The following is a 19,713-nucleotide window of genomic DNA, read 5'->3' as shown; positions in this document are numbered from 1 at the left end:
ATAATAATATATATATATATATATATATATATATATATATATATATATATATATATATATATATATATATATACTCCCTCCGTTTCTTATTTCTTACAACAAAAGGGGGTTGCACATTTCTCAAGTCAAAAGTTTTAAGGGAATAAAGCATGAGTTAATAGTATGTGATTAAGTTTAAAAAAAGAGGGAAGTAAAAGAGACCACCCTTTTTTTTTTACTTTCACATGGGCTGATTTTGGGAAGGTGTACTTTCACCTCCCAAATTTTCACCAAATTTTAAAAATTCAGTTTTCCACCATCAAATATTTTCCTCCACTTACTTTTTCCCCAAGCAAGAAGGGTATAAATAGTTCTCAGCAAAAACAACAATACACATAAATTCATTACACCACCATTTTCATTTACCACCTAATGAATACATGTCATCATTAAAATCAACAAAAGTTAGCACTAAACAAGTTCAAAAACTACCATAAATACACCCAGCCTACATCCTAACATCTAATTAGTGCTAAATTAGGGCAGCGGCTTCATTTTGAAATCTTCAAAAACCAGGTTCCGTTTGAGTTGTCCAAAAAGTTGCATCCTCCACTTCATCACCATCGCCAGACCTGGTTCAGAACAAGGTAGTATCTGTTAATGGATATGGATATGGAAGAATTTTTTTTCAATAGAACAGTTTCTAGGAGAAGAATAAGAAGCTTTATCGAGTGACTCATCACTGTCCAGTACATATTCAGAGGATGAGTATGCTACAGAATGGGCATACTCTCAGATTTTATAGAAACAGCAGACAACCCAACAAGGAGAGAAGAGGAGAGACCTTACCATTGAACAGAAAAGGCAAATAGTGAATGTCATTCTGTTAAAAATGCAAGGAGGTGATCTGCCAAGGAGTTTTTTTTATCACAACAAGCAAGATAGCATAACATTCATAGATCAACAATGTCAAGATTGTATGCAGACATTAAGAAGCAAATGGCTCAGGGGAATGTCATTGATGTCAGATCCAAAAAATTGGGAAGGACTGGTCCAAAACCCAAAGAGTACTCTGATGAATGGTTGCAATCTGTCCCATTATACAAAAGAACAACAGAGAGAAGCTATGCAGGTGCACTGAATGTTTCACATTCAACAATTCACAGATTAAGGAAGAAAGGAAGACTGAGGACACACACAAGCAGCTACCATCCTGCATTGACATCCAATCATAAGGTGGCAAGGTTGAAGTGGGTATTAAGTCACATAAACCCTATTCCAACTCAAGGGGACCCAAAGTTTGTTGACATGCAAGAAGTAATTCACATAGATGAAAAATGGTTCTACTTGAACCCTGAAACCAGAAAATTCTATCTCCTTCCAAAAGAGGAAGATCCTTACAGGTGTCAATTGTCAAAGAGGTTTAAGATCAAGGCCATGTTCATGGCAATGATAGGCAAACCTATTTATGCAAGAAATGGGACTCTACTGCATGATGGAAAGTATGGTATATTTCCATTTGTCAAAAAACAGATAGCAAAGAAAAAGAGCAAAAACAGAGAAGCTGGTACATTGGAAACTAAGGCTGTACAGAATGTCAACAAAGATGCTATAAGAGAAATGCTAATGGAACACATCATCCCAGCAATACACCAACAATGGCCAGAGAGTGTCCCAAAAAATGTCAAAATACAATGGAACAATGCAAGGCCTCATCAAATTCCAAAAGATGAAGAATTCATTGCTGCATGTCATGCTAATGGTTTTAATATAGAAATGGTGTATCAACCATCTCAATCTCCTGACTTGAATGTCTTAGACCTAGGGTTGTTCAAAGTCATTCAGTCCCTACAATATCAACCCTTCCCCACAACTTTGGATGACTTAATCAAAAAGATGATCAATGCATACAATGCTTTTGAGGCTAAGGCCAACAAGTATATATGGCTTACATTACAGTCAGTCATGATAAAGGTCCTGGAAAAACAGGGAGGAAACAATTTCTCACCACCTCATATGAAGAAGAAGAAGCTTGACAAGTTAGGTGTACTTTCTAAACATCTACATGTTCCTAGGCAGTTGATACATCAAGCTGTGAATTATCTAGACACCATGTTCATCCCAACAACAAATGCAGCAGATGAAGACCAACAAATGGAAGTTGATGCTGATTGAAGACAGAGAAATGCAAAGACCCTTACAAGTATGTATGACTGCCACACATAACCTTCATAGTATTTTGCTGACTAGGTAAGAATTAGTGTTTGTTATTAAAATGTTACAATGTTTTTTAGGTAATGCTTAGGTTATGTGTATTTTGATCAACTAAATGCAACACATGTAAGGCAATCATGTAAAGTTAGGGCATTTTTATTTTGAAAACATGGGTGTAATTGGTAAGCTGTTGGTTATTATGATATGAATGCATCTTTTGAACAAAAAAATGATTGATTTACCATCAGCAAGGGTATGTATATATCAAGCAGTTGAGCTAGGGTTGTTACCTCAACACCAGGGCCATATGGCCATTGATGGAGCAATGCTACCACTAGCAACTATTATTCAAATGAGTCCCTTCATCACATGGCTCAATCTACTAAGGCTTAGTCACACAAAACCTAGGATGGGACTAACCCAAACATACATAGGATGGGACTCTTCACAACAAAACATCATAAGGCAACAGAATAGCATGGCAATTAAAATCAGTGGGTAGTCAAAACACCATCAGTCATAAAGGGGGGTTGCTGAAACACAGAGAAACATAGATTGATATCCCATAAGGCAGTCATTGTGCATAAGAGTGGGACTCTTAATAGCATATAGTCACAAAGAACACACTTTCACCAACAATATAACATAAGACTTCATTATTCATCAACATAACAATCCCTTGGCCATTATCAAACCAACATTCAAGCCATCACAGAACAACCAAGACAGAGACTACTAACAAACCAAATACCATAACAGAGAATAAAAACATCATCAAAATGATAAACCAACCAACACAGAGATTACCACAAGCCATATTAAGACAACAATGATATAGGGACTCAAAAGGCAAGTAAAGCAGCGACAATAAAACAAATGGAGAACAAAATAAACATGAATTGAGGAGAAGAAAGGTTATACGCTGCAGGGTTAATTGTTAGAGAACCACTCAGGGTGCATATCCCTCAGAAAATCCATGTAATCCTCATCACAAAGAAGCTCCTGATCAACAAGCAGCCCAGATCTCACCCTTTTCATCCCTGAGAGGGACCCTTTCTTCTACTGTTTGGCAGTGACGGACTCACCGCCTTCGATCACCGCCTTAGAACGGGACTCTTTCAGCACCCCTTTAGAAGACCCAGCAGCTTCCCCATTCACAGATCCCTCGCCTTCAGTCTCCCCTTCCAGATCTGTCACCTCAATAGGGTTCTTTAGGGTTTTTCCGGCCAATTCAGACTGGACCTCACTCTCATCATCAGAAGGTACATCAAGTTTCGCACCACGGCGAACCCTACAGGAGAGCGACCTCATCCTAGCGCGCCACAAGGGTTTGATCTTCCCATATCCCCTCTCACAGAAGTATCGAGTCGCACCTGGAGGGAGGTCATCCTTGGGTGTTTCAGGGGGAAGATTCTCAAAGAAAAACAACGAAGCATCGTTTTTTTTTCCAGAGGAACTCATATTGTGACTCAGGAAAAACGATAGATCTAGAAGGGGAGTAAGGTGGAAAGTTAGAAAGAGGGAGAAAGCGGCGATTCACAGCAAATGAACTAGGGTTCCAAAAAAACAGGAGAGAGAAACTTTCGATTTTAAAGGGAGAGGAGAGAGACGAGGAAGCCATGGAGTAAATGCAGTTTGGTGAAAAAACTGGAGATGAATTGAATGAAGTGGTTGGGAAGATGAACAATTTTGTTCAAGAATCAGTTGGATAAAAATAGAGGGGAGATAAAATAAAGGGTGATGATTTTTTTGGTGGGAATGATTATCAGTTGATGATAATTTAACAATGTAATTACAAATAGGTTAGGGTCATTTATCAAATTAATGATACATAAGCAAGGGTAATATGGTAAATTTACCTTTAAAAATTTACTACATAAGGAAAAAAAATATTTGTTGCAAGAAATGTGAACCATCCAAAAATGGCAAATGTTGCAAGAAATAAGAATGAAACAGAGGGAGTATATATATTACAAGCCTATCATCATTTTTCATAATATTTGTTAAATAAAGTTCGGATTTTTTAATAAATTGAAATTATTTTAACTAAATTAGAATTTAGCTTATTAAACCAAAATTATTTTTACTAAGTTTAAATTATTTTTATTGATTAAAACTTAGATTGAAATTATATTTTCGTAATCATCGCTTTTATAAAATTTGTTAAATAAAGTTCATAACTTTTTAAATGAATTGAAATTATTTTTACTATATTAAAATTTAGTTCAGTGATTGATCTTAAATTATTTTTACTAAATTTAAATTATTTTTACTGAATCAAAATTTAAGTCAACGCATGATCTTAAATTATTTTTTACTGAATATTATTACTCGGAGGTGACGAGAACAAAGTCAAACACAATAGGTAGAGGAAAATGATATACTTCCTCCGTTTTTCTTTTATTGCACCATAAGGACTTTTACACTATTCATTTAATCTTCTTTGACTATCATTTGTGATTTATCCATTAGGAAAAACATAGTTATATAGGATCTAGTTAGATTCGTCTAGAAATTTACTTTTCAAATATCAAATTTTTACAAAAGTAAAATAGAAGATATTAATAGCTAAAGTAATGTATTGGGAAGTGTGAAATCTCTCATGGTGCAATAAAAAAAGAACGGAGGAAGTATAAGACCATTATAATAAGAAGACTAAAAAAAAATTAAGATTTATTACTAAATGATTAACATTGATTTACGCTTGATTATGTTATAAATTCTCAAACTTATACCATTTTAGGAATTGTATTTAATATGCATCCCTAACAGTTGTATGGCTCAAAATCAGATTACTAATTTAGTCAACTAAAAGTATCGTTATTATTATTATTATTACAATACTTGAAAAACCCTAGCCTCTTCTCTCTCCTAAACTCTAGCCTCCATTGTAAATTTTGAAAGAGCTTCCATCGGATTTTACCGGTAAAAAGCCCCAATCTTTATTTTCTTTTAAGCTTTTTGTTTCTTAGGTTATAATAATAATGTCTCCCTCGAAGGAAAGGGTCTATCTCCTTCGAAAGACAAGGTTTTTCGATCTCCTTCGAAAGACAAGGTTTTTCGAACTCCATCGAAAGACAAGGTTTTTCGAACTCCACCGAAAGACAAGGTTTTATTTGTGTTTAATTTGGTCTCCAGTTGTGCGGGGCTACAATTGATTATGACTCGAATTCGAGTTACGGAATCAGCACGAATTAACTATCTGATAAAATTGTGAAGCGGCGACGGATCCACTCAAAAATTGTATGAGACAACGAATCAAGAATGTACCGAATTGTTAAATTTATGTATTTGGATTCTTAGCCCTTCCCCGATTTATTTTTGTTTGATTTTGTTAAATTTATTTTTATTATCGTTAATTGTCAATTGTAGATGCCTATGGCTTTATTTAATGAAATTTAATGTCCTTTAGGACTTCTTTTTTTAAAAAAAAAAATATCGTTTGTTTTCCTTTCATAACCGCGAAATTGAATTGGACACCGATGTCTTGATAGTGACATCGAAAAAAAAAATATGGGTTGCAAAGAGTGATAGAGAAAGATAGAGCACTATGTTCACGAGAGAATGAGTAAAAAGATATACAAATAACTTTTTACAATTTGTTACAAAGACTTGGGTAGTTGAAAGTACCTATTTACGCAAAATTCAAAATTGTATTTAAGGATTGTTTACGTACTGATTTGTTTTCAAAATAGAGGAGATCACGGGACAGGCTTTTCCCTAAAAAACTCGGTCCATTTTAGCCAAGGCTTCGGGTAGGGACAAATTTTTATTTAAAAATGAATTTTTAGGTTGCTCAAAATCCCAAAAAAAAAAAAAAAAAAAAAAGAGGTTGGGACTTGAAATTTGGTCCAAAAATTCTGCCTAAATTTGATTTCATGCGCTTAGCTAGCTTTGATAATGTATATTTCAAAAGTAGCAAAAACAAGAGAGATGTTATCATACATACTTAAATCACCTCAAGCCCACAATTTCCAATAATGACCCTAAATAACCCTTAGACTAACGACTTAATCCGAATCACTATCCCAAATTTGTTATATATTGGAGTATACTTTGAAAGGGTTACAATTTGTGATACAAAAGTATGATTAAGTCATCCAAAGGATAAGGTCATCCTAGAGGCAGATCCATCTTAGTGTAAGAAAAAAAAAGGTCTCGATTTTAATATTGATTGCATGTGGTTTAGTGGTTGGAGGAGGAGCTAATTAAATACCTAAGGTCACAAGTTCAAATAATGGGTCATTAATTTGATAAATATACAAGTAATCTCTACAACAACAACAACAACAAAAAATAATATAAAATAAAAATAAAAAAAATTAACAATCATCAAAATGAGCAAATGATATTTTTAGGGAGTTAAAGGTAAAGTAAAGTCCCTAAATTTTGTTATATGTAGCGTTTTAGTCCCTCAACTTTTAAATGAGTCAAAATGACCCCTCAAGGCCTCAACCACCCAAGCCTTGCCATTTCTGATGGAGGAAAAGTTTAGTCGACAAAGTTTAGGAATTTCAAAGCCAACTTAGCAAAGTTAACGGACCATTCAATAATCAATTTGATTCAATAATCAATTTGATGTGTCATTAATTTTTATATTTTTTCAAGATAAAGTTCAAAGACTTGTTACATATCACAAGCCAATTAATTATTTATATATATATATATATATATATATATATATATATATATATATATATAGCTTAGCAATCTATAATGTGAGGTTTTTTTTTTTACCAAATATTTATAAAGTGAGTTGGCAAGAATAAAAATTGCTAACAGAATTTCATAATCATGATATGTTTTATATCCTTTTGTGAATCGCTAAACTACGTCCGATATTTAATTTATAGGGTAACGCCCGTATTTTAACATGACTTTACAAACATGCCCCAAATAAAATGTACCCTATTCACTTTGTTTAACCACTCTCTAACTTGTTACCCCACTACCCACCAAACAACCATCACCTCCGAAGAGCCACTACGTCATAATTTTTAAAAAACTTATTGCTTTACTCTTCGCCAATTAGCGCAAAATCGTGTAGCGATTAAGACATAACCCAAACTTTTTAATATAAAACTAAATAGAAATACGAAAACTAGAATAAAAAATAATACTACCCCACTTTTCTTTCAAAATGACAATTTTTTTTCATGCGTTTATTTTTTAAAAGGGTTTCAATTTTTTTAGGTTTTGTGTGCCAATTTTCAAGGTTTTTTTTTTCCTCTGTGTTTATGTTCAAAATAAATTTCAATTTTTTGGGTATTTGTGTGGCAATTTTTAGGGTTTCTTATTTAGCATTTTAGGAGATAATAATAATTGCCCTAGAACTAAGAAGGAATTTTTCTTCCACAAACAAATTGCGTATTATAGCAAGATTTAGTGAGAGAAAGTAAGTGATGACCATGAATTTCACACTTAAAATATCTCTCACTTATATATTTTTATAAAGTTAATAATTGTTACTAAAATTAATTTGGTTTTGTTGAAGGCAAAAGCTAACGAACGCCCCGGCGGCGTTGGATAAGCTAGCTAATAGTAGAAGATTAAATTAAAATAAACATTAGTTACACCGATCGACACGTGATTTTGTCACGTTTTCCCAAATTAATACTATTTTAGGCAATATTTTAAACGCTTATCCAACGCCCTGGGGCGTTCGTTAGCAAGTTCCTTTGTTGAAATCAAATTAATTTAATTGAACTTAATTACACTTATGGATTAAAACTTGTAATCACTCCTATGTGTTCCTATAGGTCCCTAAACTTTCATTCTAAATGAACTAATGTTTACTCATCAGTTGAAGATCCCTAAACTTTTCTTTTAAAATCATTAAATTTATTGCCACATGTGCACTAACATCCCTAAACTATGCTTAGTCAACTAATTTGTGCTTGAAAAGTGTGTGCACTAATGTCCCTAAACTATGCTTAATGCAAGCACTAAGCAAGAGTTCTACCTTTCTGGCATGCCAAATCAAGGTAAGCGATCCAACTAATTTGTGCCTAAAAGTGAGTCATTTAAAAATTGAGGGACTAAAATACTATGAATATCAAAGTGAGAAATTATATATTGGAAAAATTAGAAAAAATAATCCCAACTTTCATCAATTTTGGTAGAATAATCCGAACTTTGGGGGGTCTTCTTTTTCTACAATCCCAAATACCGGTAATCGGTTGAATGGGTTAAATTTATTTATTTTTTCGTCAAAGTGACACGTGTCACAAATTAATTGGCTAAAAATATTTATAAAAAAACAAAAAAAAAAAAAACAACCAGCCAATCCGGCAACCCACCCAGGCCAGCCACCTTCCTCACCAGACCTCCAGCCTTCCCCCACCCCTAAAGTCGCCGCTCCGAGGCAAACCACCACCCCCCTCTCCGAAACTTCTAGGCCACCAGTCAAACCCGAAGAACCACCGGCCCTTATACTCGAAAACCCCAAAAGCCACCAACCCCACTCTCGAAAATCCCTCAAAGCCACCAGCCCACTCCCGAAAACTACCAAAACACTCCCCTCCCACCATCGAAAACCCTAGATGCTAGGGTTTCAAGGCGGGAGAGGAGTGTTTTGGGGTCTCGTGGTTGCAATTTGGGGTTACGGTGGTTTTTGGGGTTGGTGATTTCGGTGATTGCGTGGGTTTTCGGGGAGAGGGCAAAACGGCGACTCAATGTGCGGGGGAGATGCGGCGGCCTGGGCTGTGGTTGTGGAGGTTAGGGTGATCGGTGGGGCGACGGGCTAGGCTATGGTGGTGGTCAGGTGCATGCTTCGGTGGGGGAAGGGGATGCTGGGTGGTTTTCTTATTTTTTGTTTTTTTTTATTAATTTTTTAAATTTTTTTATACCAATTAGGACTTGACACGTGTCAAATGACCTGATATAATAGGTCATTGACTTTGGTTGACCGGTTTGGGATTGAAGAAAAAGAAGTTTCCCAAAGTTCGGATTATTCCAGAATAATTCAAAGTTAGAATTATTCTACCAAAATTGATAAAAGTTGGGATTATTTTTTTTCTAATTTTTCCAATTATATTTTATCTTAACTTTATTTTTAGGTGCACCGTGCAAAGGGCTATATATAAGAATCATTCCATTCTATTCCTTACTCCAATTCAAAGTAGCATGAAAACACTTTGCAACTAGGTTTGAAATTCCCGCCCTTTTTCACAATCACTCACCCAAAATCTCCTTCAATTCTCTCTCTCCCCCTAATCAAACTCAATCACAGTCGCGCTTACTTCAGAATTCCAAGCATAAGGTGAGATTTTCTCAAACCCTAGCTTCAAATTATAAAACATTATTCAATTTCATATGTTTTGAGTTACAACTCTATTTGTGAATTTTAAGTACAAACAATAATTCTATTGCACAGATATTATGTAATTACAAACACAATTGTATACAATTGATTGGCTCCCAATTGATACATGCTTGCGCATTTAGGAGCATCAATACATTGCATTTTTTGGTATTTGATACATATAGCTATATGTTACAAAAATGAAACCATTTACGAAGTAACAATTTTGCGAAAACAACTAGAACGAGAAATTCTAAATCATTAGCACCAATGTGTAATAGCCACAGTCGGTTTTTTTCACCCCCAATAACGATCTTTGATTGAATTTTTGTATTCTTCATCCTGCACATTCATTTAAGAAACATAATTAGAGACTAATTTAGTTATTGTTTTTATTAGTTTAGAAGTAATATTGTATGAAAATGTGTTATTATTGTTATTTAATGCTTGGTTAGGGAAATAATAGGGGTTGAAATGTTCATATTCAAGGTTTTTGATGTAGTATATGCTTCAAGCAATACATGGTATATAATGTAATTGACTAATAAGGCTTACTAGTTTACGCCTCCTTATAGATTACAATTGGCGTGTGTGTACGAGTGTGTGTGTGTGTATGGACAATGGTTTTTGAAACGGAAGGAATCACTTAGCATATAGGAATAGCATAGATTCCTATACCAAAAGTTTATAGTGCGAGTGTAGAATCATAGAAGATATTTGTGTGGTACAATGAGAAGTCAAATATAGTGAAAAACTTCTAGAGTTGGATTATGGTGCATACCTTTGGTTACATCTTCCAATTGTAAGGGAAGGGCACTCGGCCTGACTCAATGTGTTGGATGTCCTCAAGGAGTTCTTGATAACGTTTCTTTACATCGTCCACAGATTTTCCACCAACCTCTTTGGCAATATTGTTCCAACGATCAGGTGTATCCTTGTCGTACTTGTTAAGAGCGCTTTCAAAAGCCTTGTTTTGTTGTGGAGTCCAGCCATTAGAAGACATTATTGAGTTAAGCTTTAGTTGTTTGTTTAAAGAAGTTAAGAAAATGTGAACGAGAGAGGAGGATAGTTTGTAGTACGCCCAAGGTAGTTACTTCTTAGTAAAAAAGACAATAATGAGAACCAGTTTGGAAGTTATAGGTATTTGGAAATCGAAAGGGAAGTTTTTTTTTTAAGGAAAAGCTGTAGTCGAGAGAGGATTTGTTATGAGCTGAGAGTTTGCAATGCCTGCTATTTATAGTGTGGACTGGTGGCTGATGGCTGATTGCTGATGGCTGATGCCAACCAGGCAAAGTTTTTGCATGAGGCGAATCTAAAGATTGTGGAATTTTAGTGATTTTGGTTCCTAAGAACCACAAAAAATATGCAGGATGAAAAAAGTAGAGCAGGATAGAAAGCTGAAGGAAAATATCTCTAATAATTAATTCATTTTTGTACCTGCATGTTCCTTCGCAGTTTCACAGGTGACAATTTGTTCGATTAATGCCTTAAGATTCCATTTAAGCAAAATTACCTCATATAATCGTAATAAGATTCTAAAGCAATACCATATCAAGCACACAGGCATGCTTTACATGTTGTCTTATTTTAGATAATTTGGCTGCATTTGTTTTCTTTTTTATTCGATGAAATCCATGAAAGTATATGATCTTTGACTTAGAGTAATAAAATAGCTAGTAGCTATACAATTATTTAAAAATAAAAACGAAGAGAAAAGTTGTGGTCCTCATCATATGTTGTCACTAAAGTAACTAAAAGAGTTTGCATGTATTTGTATGAAGTTTCAAATAACTTAAAACTTATCAATGGCTGAAAAAATTACTGGATACATAAAAAAGGATGAAACTTGTGTAGATCAACCAGTTTGCTTTGCTATCCTTGACTCTGCAGAATGTGAATCTCTGCAGTCACAAACTCATTCCACAGGCCATACTAATTTCATGACTGAATTATAAGCCAATTATGCATATAGTGATATAGGTGATGAATTCTTTGTATATAATCTTCTGATGCTGCATCTTAGCAGTGAAATTTCACTAGACTTTGTCTTCAACTCCGCCCTAAAGTTCTCCAGCTGGCCAGCTTAATCTATACCATGATCTGATGAGATTTCTTAAAGTCCAAGTTTACAATACTATCTACTTCTTCAGTGGGGGATTGGGTCCTTTTGTTAATGATTTATGAGCTAGAAGAGCACTACATAACTCTGTAGCAAATTTGTAAGCGTATTTTATTGAATTTGGTTTCAATCGAATTGTAATAGCTCAGTTCGTGTAATTAGCTTGCCTATTTTCTTAGCTTTTACTGTCCTAAGGTCTCGTTAAGGGCTAGAAACAGTTGATGGCTGCTACTGTTGTATTTCTCAAAGTTCTGTGATTAACCAATCTTGAAAACTTAAGCTTATTTATGTTAACTCTGCAGGATTTGGACGGGAACAATGTTGAGTGGCTCTTGGAGGCATGGAGCTCTTTGCTCAGTTACTGGTATTATCAATGACACTTTTCTCTTGTATTTTCTTGATTTTGGAAACCTTCTCTTGTCATGCAAACACGTATTTCTTATACGAAGTTAGACATATTTTAGGTGTCATGATTCATGAATACAACAATCTCTTGCATGTATAAGCTTTCATGATACTCATGCAATGGACAATATGTCATATTTAGCTCATAACCTTAGATGCTCTAGATTCGACCTCATCTCTTCTTATTGATACACTCTAGCAAATAGAATATATGTAATACTATTTGCTACAAGTGGTTCTTTTAGTGTGATGATCAATTTGCTTATTTATATCATTTTTTTTTATCCAGAAAACAGTGTTGGAAACTAGTTGTTCTGGCCAATTTAACTGATTATGAGATTTGTCTTACATTTTTTGTCAGCAATTTTCTGTTGTATTTTTAAAATAAAGAAAAATTTAATAGATTATAAAGGACTTCTAGTTCAGCACAATGATTAGTACGATTTTGGACCTATAGACATAATACCTCTTAGGTTATGACGATCAAACTCTACCCCATGTAATTGATAATGTGATATCTGCATTAATTGGATGGTCACTGAACAGAATTTTTTTCATGATAGTTTTGACATTTTTTTGGTCCTCTTGTTTTGTTGGATGCATGGTTCTTTGCCAGTGGGCAGTGGTAGTCCCTGGTACATTCTAGGATGCTTTCATATTAGCAAAGCCAATTTCAAGAGAAGAATTGATTATTATTTTTTATTACTTGATCAACAACTCTTTTTCCCACCCCTGAAAGTGTTGCAAATGCTCCTCATAAGTGCATTTTGTGCATATTTATCTCACTAAGTTAATTAATACTCTGTAGTCTGTATTCACACTGTCCTTATTTACATGACAACATTATTGATGTTCCTTTTAGGATGATTTCTTAATTTTGATCATCACAGTATTTCATATTATTCTATTGTTGTTGTTAGAAACTTAGCGCTAATACTCCATGTCTTGTATGTTTTGTTCTACTCTAAGAGCATATGCTAGTGCAGGCCTATTGGAAGATCCATATTAGAGTGTAATAATAACATATAGTATAAGGAACAAAGGTAATGGAAATTGATTAGTAATTATTCTTTGGTAAAATTATGGTGCTGAGTGATATTTTGGTTTAAGTGTTTGCTCATCTCATCTTGTTTTATGTCAACACAGAAAGAGGATCTTTCGAAAGAACCTAAATATTCCCACAAAAAGTTATGGTAAAAATAAGACCATATTATCTGAAGATTGTCTATGAATATGATAAGAGTTTGATTCTCTCTACAAGTTGCTTAAATGAGCCCCAACATATTAAGCTTTTTTTTTTTTGGAATAATCTTACAAGTGGACAAGATATGTATACTGGAAATTACAAGTTGGAAGGTTGTGAGTTGTGACTGTGATTGGATTATTCCTTTGGGCTTGTACCTGTGGCATCTTCCTTTCAGTAAAAATAATACGACAAACAAGATCTTATTGTCCTCCCTAAATCTCTTGAGGGTAATAACTGATTTGCCAAAACTAATAATGGATGAGAACTGAAACATTTTGTTAAATAAGTTTTTTATGCTGTATTGCATGCATTTAGTTTTAGAAAGAAGAGAAATTATCCATTGGTTTTACTGAATTTTTTTTATTTGGTGCAGTATGACGATACTTACCCATTAACTCAAAGTATACTTCATCTTCCCAGGAATCTCTCTAGAAAATGAGCAAGAGCTGCATCAAGATACTCCTTTACCACAGAAGGTTGGAATGGATCTTTGTCAACTAGTCGTCTTCATATGTAAAGTAGCTGGTAGATTCTTCTCCACCTGCTTTTCCATTCTCCTAGCGGTGGTCCATAGTTTGGACTAGAGATAATATACCTTACAACTGTGCTTTGGAGCACTGAATTTTTTATACAGCCTCATTATTATACTTTTTAGGCAATGGAAGCAGGAACCTCAACTTTTAGCAGCAGGCCAACAAAATGGAATTTTTGGGTGGGCATGAGAAAAATCTTGGATTCTAAATGTGATTAATGAGAAGTTGAGAATTGTATCAAGTAAATGGTAAATACTATGAAAATGTTGCAATTGACACCTTAGTTGTAAAAATTGATAATTTTGGAGGGTGACTGTTGACAGATACACATACATACTACACTATTACATAAGAATATACAATTCTTAACATCCTGTGACAAGTTTAGAGGGTGACTGTTAATGGTGTATCTTATGTATCAATCATTGAACGACATTTGGCATGCTGTACCTAATTATTAGTCACATTATTCATATTGTTTGCATTACAATTTGGGGTGATGAATTTTTTGTTCATATGGTAAACTCCATCCAGTGAGATAAGGGCTTCTACTTGATCGGTTATCTTGTCGGTGGAATACAGGAAGTAGCATCACTGCTACATCCCCTAAGTCCTCACTTCAATGAATAAAATGCTAGTATTCTAAGTATGTTGTTAGACCTCTCTTTTTTTCTCTCTTTCTGTAATAATTTTTCCTTTTGTTTCTGTGCATCCCTTCTATTATGACAAAGATGTCAGAGTCTCAGGAATAATTAAGCTCACTATATTGTGGCAGGACTAGACATTAATTTTAAAGGCGCGAGGAAAAGGTATTCCGTTTCTTATATGGGATGAGCCTAGTTAGTACTTAGTAGTGATGAGGTCAGCTATCAGCAACTTAACCTCTGAAATTTTCTAAGTACCTGATGCTTTGTTTTGAGCTTATTGTTTCTGAAACTAAGGTGAGTATGTCAGGTATAAGGAACAATATACTTCCTTCAGTACTTGTGATTCTAGCTACGGTGGTACGAACAAACCGCTGCAAGTTCTTTTTTGAACTTTTTATCTGTGCATGAATGTTGCATTATTACCTTTTCCTTACAGTCACATTCATAAAGGTCCCATAATGGCATATTATTAAGCTTCTGCTCTATTCAGTTCTCAATAGCTTGGACAAAGGCTTCTACCTTTTATCTTTGATTTTACATTTCCTTTTCCCCTTTTTATCCCAATTGCTAGACAATATTCTCCTAGTGGAACATGATTTATGATGTTTTTTGGACCATTCTAGATGGCTTTAACCTTAAGCTTGTCTGCTATAAGTATGTTCACGATTATGTTAATCTTTCTTTGGATTAAATTTAGGCGTTAAGGTGCTGCATTTTCGTGAGGATCTATTACTGGTGCATTCTTTTTTATCATCATTTGTCCTTCATGATTCTTCTCTATTGATAATTTTGTTTGTTCTGATAGCAGGGAAGGGCTTACGGCCATTACAGGTTGCTGTTATTGACTTCATGAGCTAAAGATCAGATGGGCATATGATGTTAAGGACTTACGGTCATACGTGATACGAATACAATACGTTTGTGATTATAGAATACTTTGATATTGCATCAAGTTGATGAAGCAATTGTACTGATACGGCTTTGTACCAACACCTTTTCATGTTCCAACTATTAGATTCCTTCCTAGTGATCCAACACTATAGAATTACATACCTTATTCTAAAGAGTGACTGATATTTGCATCATATTTTAATCATTTTGGGAGAGTGGATGGAGCTGTGGAGTGAGAAGAAAAGAATGAGCATCTTCTTTATGCGCCTCAAGTTGCTTAGATACTTGGATGTTCTTTGTATAGGCTAATCTGATTTTCGAATATATGACATATGTTAGCAGTAAATGATTAACTTTGTCCATGGCTTAATATGCGAATTAAGAATTACAAGTTTCTATTAACTGTGTGAGATGCTTAAAAATTTAAATGCATATCACAAGGTATTTTGTGAAACAGGTCGACGACTAACAGCAGATACAATTTTGGATATATGGGGCGGTGATATGCTAATAAAGACACCCCCAATTATAATAACTTGGAAGTCCTCTATGAGGACTAAGGAAAGATTAGTCAAGCAGGGAATGAAAAGTTACTCATTAATAATTTACTATTAAACGCATTAGTAACACTCTTTATTAATCTGCCATCAACTCCGAGTAGAAACATCATTCACATTTAGGATTTAGACAATATATATAAACATTAAACCAGTGTAGTGATCATAGAGCAAGCAAAGAACACCATACACCTCCATTCTAAACTATGAGCCGTTCCATACTGTATCTGAAAGATAAGAAACCATAAACTACTCTGCAATTAATGATTATCAGTCTAGTTTGAAATTGTTGTCTGAAGAGGCAGAACACTTTCGACTTCCTGCTGTTCAGCATTCTTTTCTTTCTCTGCAACTTTCCTTGACAACCCAAACATCTGCAATAACAGGAAATTCTAACGTGTTAAGAACTCAGATGAAACATATCAGCTCAGAATGATAACAGAACATAAGTCTTTTTTTTTTTTTTTTTTGAAGAAACACAAGTCTAATTTATGATGAAAGGGATATGTAATCAAACCTTATTGATGGTTTTTTTGAAGCATTCCTTGTGTTCATCCATTGAGGCATGAACAAACTCGTCAATGTGGTCCTTTATATCCTCAAGGAAAGCTGCTTCTTCGCTCTTCTTCTTCCGGCATGAAGTGGCTGCCGCAGCAGGTGCACTTGTAGAAGGTTTCGTTGCAGATTCACTCTTCTGGGCTTCCATGTCAACCTGTGTTCAAAGGTTTGACACTAGAGTGAATATCTGAATATGCTCAGATATGAGACAGTGAGCCAACATTAGGCCTAATCATGTTCACCTAAGAAGGAGATAAACCGTATGCTTGCTGTACATAGCCTTTAGCTAAAAGGATGCAGAAAAAAATTGATGTGCATTGGACTAAAATGACAACTTACACAAGCACAGAACTGGGTTTTTTTTCCCTGGCAAGAAGTGAATATCATGCAAGTACTTCATTCCAAATATATTAGGCAAGGATACTCTTAACCATGATTCAAGATGCACTAATACGAAGTATAAAAGAAGTTAATTAAACCTTCATCTGGTAGAACTATAGGAAGTTTTCCTATTTCCCCTAGCAACCCCCATTGGTTTTTTTGAGTGCAATAGTCTAGCAAGTTACTATTTCTCCTCAACAAATCCGCTAACTTCAATTCTCTCTTCATAACATTCAGGCACGTAGCCACCAGTCCCTAATCAAACTTAGTGATACATTTTAAGTGGACTAAGTTATAATGGTATTCTCTATGAATTTTCCCATGTAAGATACATATACACTTTCAACTGCACCTGCACCTCAAGTAACATGATACATTAACATGACCTACAACACTCAACAACTCAACACTAAGCTATAATGGTATTCTTTATGGATTTTCTTGTTTAAGATATATTAACAATTTAACCGCACCTCAAGTAACTGAATGTTCTTCAACTGTCAAACACTAAGGTGGCCAACGGCTAAATACACATTTTAATCCAACATATTATCAGACAACACCATGGAATCATATGCTTCCACTCTTACCATTTGACACTACAATTTTAGAATTTAGCATTATAACACCCTCCACCCCCCCCCCCCCCCACCCCCACCACCCCACCACCCCCTCACAAAAAAAAACACACACACACACACTTGTTTCACCCCAACATGAGAAAGATTTTCTAATTCGAAAGCAGGGTTAATATCAAGGATTCCCATTCACCCCAACAAACCAAAGTAAGCACAAAAATTCAACTATATTAAAGCATTTACCCAATATCTCACAACATCTTAATCAAGATGAAACAAATCCCATAAGCATATTCAAAAGTTATAACAAAAATTTCAACATCCCTAAATAACCCAAAAATGAGCTCTACAAGTTCACAAGATCCCCCCAAAAAACCCCATGATATGCTTATAGTTATAACCATAAAACCAACCAATACGCTTATTATGACTGTCTTAGGCTCTGTTTGTTTTGATATAAAAACATTACCTACGATAATGATTTTCCCATTTTTCATAGCTAGGTTTGTAATACTGTCTTGGGTGGAAAACAAATTTCTAACCAATTTTTTTAGAGGTGTAAAATAGTTTTCCCAAGAATGAAAAGATGGAATGTCACATTATCCTCTCTACAACTAACATCCTTTTCCTCTCCTCCAATCCATATGTTTCCCTTCCACTCCCATTATTTCTTCACTACACAGCTATTTTTACAATCGTGTTTTGTTTTTTTTTTCTCTTAAAATGTTTTCCATCAAAACAAATGGAGCCTTAATATGATCCTCAAACTGCAAGTTTTATTAAATTGCCAAATTAATCTCATGATCATGCTTGTCAAATCCCTGAAACCTAATTAATTAATTAATTAATCATATTCAAGACTCTGAAATTTAAATTACTAAAATCATTCTTATAACATCCAAGAATTCCAGGACCTAAATAAAGCAGTGGTACTTTATACATACAAATGGAGTAATCCTAATGCACACCAGATGCTCGACAAAATGTCACAATGAAAAATCAAACAAAACATATTCTTAGAATGAACATAATCAGTTACAGAAAGAAAGCAACAATTTAGAAAAATTACTAATTACTACGAAAAAAAAAGTAAACGAAATATGATAAAACATGATTAAAGTTGAAGTAGGAGAATTAATCACGGAAATAAAGCAGAAATTTACCTAAAGCAAACGAGATTAATGGGGAATAATGAATAATTTTGAGGGGCAAATTGGTTTGCTCGTTGTATAGAAAACGTGGAACGGTGTACTAATCTGCAATATATTGTGCTCTAGAAGCGTCTTGCTGAGCAAGAAAGACTAGTTGGTTGTTTGGTTACTAATTGGTAACTTATTGCCCGTTGCGCTCTAGAAGTCTTGTTGAGCAAGAGAGACCATTATTTTGTTACAAATATATGTATATATTTTTTGGATAAATTTGTTGAATTAAGACCATTCTTTATAAATTTTGTTGTAAAATTTAATTATGACCGTGCATGGCACAGGATTTAACCTAGTTCCTAATAGAGGTGATCAAAAATTTGGGCCGGGCAGGTCGTGCCTAAACCCGTACAAAGTAACAGGCTTGTTGCGTTTTTTAGGCCAAATCTCGCCCTAATTTTGGGCTGAATCCGATCGGCCTATTAGGCTGGATCGATATTTATTACTTTTAGAGTCCTGTTCAGTTCACCTTAAAAAAAATTAATATTATTAATTAAAATTAATTTCAGTTCGGTAAAACTAAGTTCAGTTTTGTAAAAATAATTTTCGTTTAGTAAAATTAGTACCATTATAAGAAGAAAATATAACATAAAAGTTCATTTTACGGTGTCGTTTATAGCCTAAACCAAAACCAAACCACATTAATTTGGTTTTTGGATTTTTCAAACCACATCCCATCATATTATAATAGAAATTGAACCAAACCACACCGTTTTAAGTTCGATTTTTCAAAAGAAACTAAACCATACCAAAATTTTTCATCCTCTTCTTCTTTGCTCCATCTAACTAGTCATTCACTCCAACATCTCCCACATTAATTGACATTCTTGGAAATAAATGAAACCCAATTTTGGCGTATATGTAGGACAGAAATTAGTATAAGGCTATGCTATAAATTTGTATATGGGCCATAATTCGGTTTGGATTTTGGCTTTTGGTTTTTCAATCTCAAAACCGAAAACAAGCATATTAATTCAATTTTGGAATTTCTCAAATCGCACCAAATGATATGAAAAAACACCCGCACCACATTTCTCATTTGGTTTGGCTCAGTTTTAAACCGCATTAGTTTTGCCCCTGAGTAAGTGATAAAATACAAA

At 34.4% G+C, this 19,713-nt stretch overlaps 1 protein-coding gene and 2 long non-coding RNA genes across 5 annotated transcripts; 2 read left to right on the top strand and 1 right to left on the bottom strand.

The window, feature by feature from the left end:
* The first annotated feature begins 945 nt into the window (after window positions 1-945).
* On the top strand, window positions 946-2,154 carry LOC145643201 (uncharacterized). Its single transcript, XM_081694355.1, has one exon. The coding sequence runs from the start codon at window positions 946-948 to the stop codon at window positions 2,152-2,154; it is 1,209 nt and encodes a 402-aa protein (XP_081550481.1).
* Window positions 2,155-11,915: 9,761 nt separating this feature from the next.
* LOC145556265 (uncharacterized) lies at window positions 11,916-15,729 on the top strand. Of its 2 annotated transcripts, none has more exons than XR_014091820.1 (3): window positions 11,916-11,979; window positions 13,640-14,445; window positions 14,575-15,729. It is a non-coding gene; the product is annotated as an uncharacterized LOC145556265 (long non-coding RNA). The 2 variants fall into 2 exon arrangements; XR_014091821.1 differs by having other exon boundaries at window positions 11,918-11,979; window positions 13,687-14,445.
* Window positions 15,730-15,956: 227 nt separating this feature from the next.
* Window positions 15,957-18,712, bottom strand: LOC145641997 (uncharacterized). 2 transcript variants are annotated; one of them, XR_014115608.1, is made up of 3 exons: window positions 18,575-18,712; window positions 16,412-16,639; window positions 15,957-16,268 (listed from the first exon to the last, which is right to left on the bottom strand). It is a non-coding gene; the product is annotated as an uncharacterized LOC145641997 (long non-coding RNA). The 2 variants fall into 2 exon arrangements; XR_014115607.1 differs by having other exon boundaries at window positions 16,412-16,606.
* Window positions 18,713-19,713: the final 1,001 nt, after the last annotated feature.

The sequence above is a fragment of the Chenopodium album genome, chromosome 8 (genome assembly GCF_948465745.1).
Source record: "Chenopodium album chromosome 8, dcCheAlbu1.1, whole genome shotgun sequence".
NCBI lineage: Eukaryota > Viridiplantae > Streptophyta > Magnoliopsida > Caryophyllales > Amaranthaceae > Chenopodium > Chenopodium album.
The sequence above is the reverse complement of the archived record's forward strand: the minus strand, read 5'-3'. Positions and strand labels throughout refer to the sequence as shown.

Bases quoted from the DNA above. Each gene is read 5' to 3' on its own strand.
- LOC145643201 (XM_081694355.1), top strand. From the start codon at position 946: ATGTCAAGATTGTATGCAGACATTAAGAAGCAAATGGCTCAGGGGAAT.